Here is a 7133-nt window from a genome sequence, read left to right on the forward strand (position 1 = left end):
GGGTTGGAGCGGTGTGCTGGGTGTGGAGCGGTGTGCTGGGTGTTGGAGGGTGTTGCTGGGTGGGGAGCGGTGTGGCTGGTTGGAGCGGGTGGTGCTGGGTGTGGAGCGGGTGCTGGGGTGTTATGAGGGTGGCTGGGCAGGAGGGAGCGGTGTTGCTGGGCAGGGAGCGGTGTGCTTGGCAGGGGCGGTGTGGCTGGGTGTGGAGCGGTGTGCTGGCAGGGGAGCTGTGTGCTGGTGTGGAGCGGGGATGTGCTGGGGCAGAGAGCGGTGTGCTGGTGTGGAGCGGTGTGCTGGGCAGGGAGCGGTGTGGCCTGGCAGGGAGCGTTGGTGCTGGCAGGGAGCGTGTGCCTGGGTGTGGAGGCGGTGTGGCTTGGGTGTGGGAGCGTGTGCTGGGAGTGTGAAGCGGGTGCTGGGGCAGGGACGGTGTGCTGGGTGTGAGCGGTGTGCTGGGTGTGAGCGGTGTGCTGGGTGTGGACGGTGTCTGGGGCAGGGAGCGGTGTGCTGGGTGTGGGAGCGGTGGTGCTGGGGTGTTGGAGCGGTGTGCTGGGCAGGACTAGCGTGTGGACTGGGTGTTGAGCGTTGGCTGGGCAGAGGGCTGTTGTGGCTGGGTGTGGAGCGGTGTGCTGGGTGTGGAAGCGTGTGCGTGGCGTGGAGCGGTGTGCTGGGCGTGGAGCGGTGTGCTGGGCAGGGAGCGGTGTTCTGGTCAGGAGTCGTGTGCTGGGTGTGGAACGGTGTGCTGGGGGCAGGGAGCGGTGGTGCTGGCAGGGAGCGGTGTGCTGGGGTGTGGAGGGTGGGGCTGGGAGGGATCGGTGTGGCTGGTGTGGAGCGGTGTCGCGGGGCAGGAGCGGTGTGCTGGGTGTGGACGGTGTGCTGGTGTGGAGCGGTGTGCTGGGGGTGAGTGGTGGCTGGGTGGGGAGCGGTGGTGTGGGGGGTGGAGCGGTGTGCTGGGTGTGGAGCGGTGGTGCTGGCGTGGGCGCGGTGTGCTGGCAGGGAGCGGTGTGCTGGGCCAGGGAGCGGTAGTCTGGGTATGGAGCGGTGTGCTGGGTGTGGAAGCGTGTGCTGGGTGTGGAGCGGTGTGCTGGGCGTGAGGTAGCGTGTGCTGGTGCAGGGAGCGTTGTGCATGGTGGTGGAGCGGTGATGCGGGGCAGGGAAGCGGTTTTCTGGGCCAGTGGGGGATCGGGGGGGGTGGGTGCTTGGGGTGTGGGAGGCGTTTGCTGGGCGTGGAGCTTGTGGTTGCTTGGGCGTGGGCGGTGGTCTGTGAGCGTGGAGCGTTGTGGCTGGGAGTTGAGCGTTGTGCCTGGGCGTGGAGCTGTTTGCTGGCATGGGAGCGGTGGGTGCTGGGCAGAGCGGTGTGCTGGTGTGGACGGGTTGCTGGCGGTGAGCGGTGGTGCTTGGCGTGGACGGTGTGCTGGGCAGGGAGCGAGGTGGCTGGAGGAGCGGTGTGCTGGGCGTGGAGCGTGTGCTGGGTGTTGAGCGGTGTGCTGGGTGTGGAATCGTGTGCCTGGGTGTGGAGCCGGTGTGAATGGGTGTGACGTGTGCTGGGCGTGGAGCGGTGTGCTGGGCAGGAGCGTGTGCTGGCGGGGAGCGGTGGTGGACTGTCGTGGAGCGGTGTGCTGGCAGGAGCGGTGTGCCTGGCAGGGGCGGTGTGGCGGGGCGTGAGCGGTGTGCGGGCGTGGAGCGGTGTGCTGGGCGTGGAGCGGTGGTGCTGGGCAGGGGCGGTGTGCTGGGTGTGGAGCGGTTATGCTGGGCAGGAAGCGGTGTGCTGGGTGTTGAGCGGTGTGCTGGCAGGTACGGTGTGCTGGGTGTGGGAGCGGTGTGCGGGCGTGGAGCGGTGTGCTGGGTGTGTTGGATCGGTGTGGCTGGCAGGGAGCGGTGTGGCGGGGCGTGGAGCGGTGGTGCTGGGTGGAGCGGGTGGTGCTGGGCAGGACGGTTGCTGGGCGGTGAAGCGGTGATTTCTGGTGGTGGAGCGGTGTGCTGGGCAGGGAGCGGTGTGCTGGTGTGGATCGGATTTGCTGGTCGTGGAGCGGTGTGCTGGGTGTGGGGCGGGTGGTGCTGGGTTGGCGCGGGTGTGCTGGGTGTGGAGCGGTGTGTGGGCAGGAGCGGTGTGCTGGGCGTGGAGCGTGTGCTGGGTGGTGGATCGGTTGTGCCTGGCAGGGAGCGGTGTGCTGGGCGTGGAGCGGTGGCTGGGGTGGTGGAGCCGGTGGGCTGGCAGGGAAGCGGGTGTGCTGGGCGTGGAGCGGTGTGCGGGGTGTGGAGCGGTGTGCTGGGCAGGACGGTGTTCTGGGTGGTGGGCGGTGTGCTGGGTGTGGAGCGGTGTGCTGGGTGGATGGAGCGGTGTGCTGGGCAGGGAGCGTGGTGCTGGGTGTGGAGCGGTGTGCTGGGTGTGGAGCGGTGTGCTGGGCGTGGAGGCGGTGGTGCTGGGCAGGGAGCGGTGTGCTGGGCGTGGGAGCGGTGTCCTGGGCAGGAGCGGTGTGCTGGTCAGGGACGGTGTGCGGGGGGTGGAGCGGTGTTTCTGGGGGTGGAGGCGGTGTGCATGGGGCCTTGGAGCGTATGTGGCTGGGCAGGAGCGGTGTGCTGGGTGTGGAGCGGTGTGCTTGGTCAGGAGCGGTGTGCTGGGTGTGGAGCGGTGTGCTGGTGTGGAGCGGTGTGCTGGGCAGGGGCGGTGTGCCTGGGCAGAGCGTGTGCTGGTGTGGAGACGGTGTGCTGGGGTGTGGAGCGGTGTGCTGGGCATGAGCGTGTGCGTGTGGAGCGTTGTGCTTGTGCCCGGGCGTGGAGCGGGTGCTGGGTTGGAGGGGGAGCGGTGTGCTGGGTGTGAGCGGTGTGCGGGGCAGGAGCGGTGGTGCTGGGCGAGCTGGTGTGCGGGGCGGGGAGCGGTGTGCTGGGTGTGGGAGCGTGGTGCTGGGTGTGGAAGCGGTGGGCTGGGCGTGGAGCGGTGGCTGGGTGTGGAGCGTGGTTCTGGGCAGGAGCGGTGTGCTGGGTGTGGAGCGGTGTGCTGGGTGTGGACGGTGTGCTGGGCGGAGCGGTGGGGTGCTTGGGCGAAGAGCGGTGTCTGGGCGTGAGCGTGTGCTGGGTGTGGAGCGGTGTGCCTGGGTGTGGGAGCGGTGTGCTGGGTGTGGAGCGGTGGTGCTTGTGCAGAGCGGTGTGCTGGGGTGTGGGACGGTGGTGCTGGGTTGGAGCGTGTGCTGGGCGTGGAGCGGTGTGCTGGGTGTGAGCGGTGTGCTGGGTGTGGAGGCGGTGTGCTGGTCGTGGAGCGGTGTGCTGGGTGATGTGGAGCGTGTGCTGGGGGGGGCAGAGCGGTGTGACTGGCGGAGCGTTGTGCTGGGTGTGGAAGTCGGGGGTGCTGGGGCAGGGAGCGTGTGCTGGGGTGTGAGCGGTGTGCCTGGGCAGGAGCGGTGTGCTGGGCAAGAGCGTTGTATGCTGGGCGTGGAGCGGTGTGCTGGCGCAGAGAGCGGTGGTGCTGGGTTGGAGAGCGGTGTGCTGGGGGTGTAGCGGTGTGTCTGGGCCGTGGAGCGTTTGTGCGGTCTTGGAGCGGTAGGGTGCTGGGTGTGGAGCGGTTGTGCTGGGTGTGGAGCGGTGTGCTGGTGTGAGCGGTGTGACTGGGTGTGGAAGCGGTGTGCCTGGCGTGGAGCGGTGTGCTGGGTGTGGAGCGGTGTGCCTGGGCATGGAGCGGTGTGCTGGGCAAGGAGCGGTGTGCGGGGTGGAGCGGTGTGATGGGCAGGGAGCGTGTGCGGGGGCAGTGAGCGGTGTGCTGGGCGTGGAGCGGTGTCTTGGCAGGGAGCGGTGTGCGTGGGTGTGGAGCGTGTGCTGGGGTGGGCGGTGTGCTGGGTGTGGACGGTGTGCTGGGCAGGAGCGGTGTGCGGGGTGTGGGCGTGTGCTGGCAGGATCGTGTGCTGGGGCAGGGAGCTGTGTGCTGGGTGTGGAGCGGTGTGCTCTGGGCGTGGAGCGGTTGTGCTGGCGTGGAGCGGTGTGCTGGGTTTGGAGCGGTGGCTGGTCAGGAGCGGTCTGCTGGTGTGGAGCTGTGTGCTGGCGTTGAAGCGGTGTGCATGGGGGCGTGGAAGCGGTGTGCGGGCAGGGAGAGTTGGTGCTGGGCAGGGACGGTGGGTGCTGGGCGTGGAAGCGTGTTGCTGGGTTTGGGACGGTGGGTGCTGGGTGTGGAGCGGTTGCTGGGTGTGGGAGCGGTGTGCTGGGTGTGGAGCGGTGTGCTGGGCGTGGGAGCGGTGTGCTGGACAGGAGCGGTGGCTGGGCGGGGAGCGTGTGCTGGGCGTGGGACGGTGTGCTGGCAGGGAGCGGGTGGGTGCTGGGCAGGGGAGCGGTGTGCTGGGGCGTGGAGCGGTATTGCTGTGCGGGGACGTGTGCTGGGGCGTGGAGCGGTTGTGCATGGGCAGGGAGCGGTGTGAGGGATGTGGACGGTTGTGCTGGGCAGAATCGGTAGTCTGGTGTGGAGCGGTGGTGCTGGGCAGGGAGCGGTGGTGCTGGGTAGGGAGCGGTGTAGCTGGCGTGGAAAGCGGTGTGCTGGGTGGTGGAGCGGTGGTGCTGGGGCAGGAGCGGTGTGCTGGCGTGGAGCGGTGGTGGCTGGGTGTGGAGCGGTGTGCTGGGCGGGAGGGCGTGTGCTGGGCGTGGAGGCGGTGTGCTGGGGTGTGGAGGCGGTGTGCTGGGGGCAAGGGAGCGGTGTGCTGTTGTGGAGCGGTGGTGCTGGGCGGTGAGCGATGTGCTTGGGTTGAGCGGTGTGGCTGGGTGTGAGCGGTGTGCTGGGTGTGGAGCGGTGTGCGGGCAGGACGGTGTGCTGGCGTGGGCGGTGTGGCTGGGTGTGGAGCGGTTGTGCTGGGCAGGGACGGTGTGCTGGGTGCTGGGCGTGGAGCGGTGTGCTTGGGTGTGAGCGGTGTGCTGGGCAGGGAGCGGTGTGCTGGGGCGTGGGCGGGGTGCGGGGTGGTGGAGCGGTGTGCTGCTGGGCAGACGGTGTGCTGGGTGTGGAGCGGTGGCGGGTGTGGAGCGGGGCTGGGTGTGGAGCGGTGTGCTGGTCAGGGAGCGGTGTGCGGGATGTGGAGCGGTGTGCTGGGGTGGAGCGGTGGTGGCTTGGTCGTTGAGCGGTGTGCTGGGGCAGGGAGCGGTGTGGCTGGCGTTGAGCGGTGTGCTGGCGGGGAGGAGCGTGTGCTGGGCAGGAGCCGGTGTGCTGGGTGGTGGAGCGGTGTGCTGGGACCCCCCCACCCGTGAGCGGTGTGCTGGGCGTGGAGGCGGTGTCTGGCAGGAGCGGGGTGTGCTGGGTGGTGTAGCGGTGGTGCTGGGCAGGAGCGGTGGGTGCGGGGTGTGAGCGGTGTGCTGGATGTGGAGCGGTTTAGCTGAGGGCCAGGGAGCGGTGTGCGGGGCAGAGCGTGTGCGGGTGTGGAGCGGTGGTGCTGGGTGTGGAAGGCGGTGTGCTGGGCAAGGAGCGGTGTGCTGGGTGGGGAGCGTGGGTGCCTGGCGTGGAGCGGTGTGCTGGGTTGTGGAGCGGTGTGCGGGTGTGGAGCGGTGTGCTGGCAGGAAGCGGTTGCTGGGAAGGAGCGGTGTGCTGGGCGTGGAGCGTTGCGCGGGGGTGTGGAGCGGTGTGCTGGGTGTGGAGCGGGTGCTGGGCGTGGAGCGGTGTGCTGGGTGTGGACGGTGGGCTGGCAGGGAGCGGTGTGCTGGGTGGTGGAGCGGTGTGCTGGGTGGGGGGGGGGTGGGAGCGTGTCTGGCAGGATCGGTGTGCTTGGGCAGGAGCGGTGTGCTGGGCGTGGAGCGTGTGCTGGGTGTGGAGCGGTGTGGCTGGGTGTGGAGGCGGTGTGCTGGGGGGTTGGAGAGCGGTGTGCTTGGGCAGGGAGCGGTGTGCTTGGTGTGAGCGGATGTGCCTGGGTGTGGAGGCGGTGTGCTGGGCGTGGAGCGGTGTCTGGGTGGTGGGAGCGGTGTGCTGGGTGTGGAGCGGTGTGCTGGGCGTGGAGCGTGGTGCTGGGTGTGGGAGCGGTTGCTGGGCAGGAGCGGGGTGCTGGGCAGAGGAGCGTGTGCTGGGTGAAGCGGTGTGCTGGGCAAGGGAGCGGGGTGCTGGGTGTGGAGCGGTGTGCTGGGCGGAGGCGGTGTGCTGGCAGGAGCGGTGGGGCTTGGGCGTGGAGCGGTGGCTGGCAAGACGGTGTGCTGGGTGTGGAAGGTGTGTTGGGTGTGGAGCCGTGTGTGGCGTGTAGCGGTGTGGGGCTTGGGCGTGGACGGTGGTGCTGGGGTGTGAGCGGTGGTGCTGGGGGTGGGAGCGGTTGTGCTGGGTGGTGGACGGTGTGGCTGGTGTGGAAGCGGTGTGCTGGGGTGGAGCGGTGTGCTGGGGTGGAGCGGGTGCTGGGGCAGGGAAGCGGTGTGCTGGCAGGAGCGGTGTGGGCTGGGGTGTTGGAGCGTGTGCTGGGGCAGGGAAGCGTTGGTGCTGGGCATAGCGGGTGAGTGCTGGGCGTGGAGCGGTGTGCTGGGAAGGGGACGTGTGGCTGGGGTGTGGAGCGGTGTGCTGGCGTGGAGCGGTGTGCCCTGGTGTGGAGGGCGGTGTGCGGGGCGAGACGGTGTGCTGTGTGTGGATCGGTGTGCTGGGGCAGGAGCGTTGTTCTTGGCAGGGACGGTGGTGCTGGGTGTGGAGCTGTTCTGGGCGGGAGCGTGTGCTGGGGCTGTAGCGGTGGTGCTGGGTAGTGAGCGTTGTTCTTCAAGGAGCGGTGTGCTGGGTTGGAGCTGTGGTGGCTTGGTGTGGAGGCGTGTGCTTGGCAGGGAGCGTGGTGCTTGGCGGACGGTGTGCTGGGGGGTGGATCGGTGGGGGTGCTGGTGTGAGCGGTGTGCTGGGCGTGGAGCGGTGTGCTGGTGTGGAGGCGTGTGCTGGCAGGGCGGTGTGCTGGGGCCAGGAGCGGTTGCTGGGTGTGGACGGTGTGCTGGGCAGGGATCGGGTGGCTGGGGTGTGGAGCGGTGATGCTGGGCAGGGAGCGGTGTGCTGGGCCAGGAGCGGTGTGCTGGGTGTGGAGCGGTGTGCTGGGTGTGGGCGGTGTGCGGGTGGGGAGACGGTGGGTGCTGGCAGGAGCAGTGTGCTGGGTGTGGAGCGGGGTGCTGGGCAGGAAGGTGTGCTGGGCAAGAGCGGTGTGCTGGGGCTTGGAGCGGTGTGTGCG

The 7133-nt window shown here is 69.7% G+C and overlaps 1 protein-coding gene across 1 annotated transcript; it reads right to left on the bottom strand.

The window, feature by feature from the left end:
* Nucleotides 1-1738: 1738 nt before the first annotated feature.
* On the bottom strand, nucleotides 1739-6423 carry LOC127184168 (uncharacterized). Its single transcript, XM_051140413.1, has 4 exons — nucleotides 5862-6423; nucleotides 3598-5621; nucleotides 3159-3539; nucleotides 1739-2071 (listed from the first exon to the last, which is right to left on the bottom strand). Exons 1-4 carry the CDS (start codon nucleotides 6421-6423, stop codon nucleotides 1739-1741), a joined length of 3300 nt encoding a protein of 1099 aa, XP_050996370.1.
* Nucleotides 6424-7133: the final 710 nt, after the last annotated feature.

Source organism: Acomys russatus, chromosome 32 (genome assembly GCF_903995435.1).
Source record: "Acomys russatus chromosome 32, mAcoRus1.1, whole genome shotgun sequence".
Taxonomy (NCBI): domain Eukaryota; kingdom Metazoa; phylum Chordata; class Mammalia; order Rodentia; family Muridae; genus Acomys; species Acomys russatus.

Excerpts from the sequence above, each read along its gene's own strand:
- LOC127184168 (XM_051140413.1), bottom strand. The coding sequence starts at position 6,423 with ATGCCCAGCACCAACGCTTCCCTGCCCCAGCACACGCTCCAACACCCC. Across the intron at positions 3,540-3,597 it reads GCACACCGCTTCCACACCCA|CACCCTACCGCTCCAAGACC; the intron begins GTCACACCGCTC and ends CTCCACACCCAG. Across the intron at positions 2,072-3,158 it reads CGCTCCAACCCAGCACCACC|CACACCCGCGCCAACCCAGC; the intron begins GTCCCACACCCC and ends CTCCACACCCAG.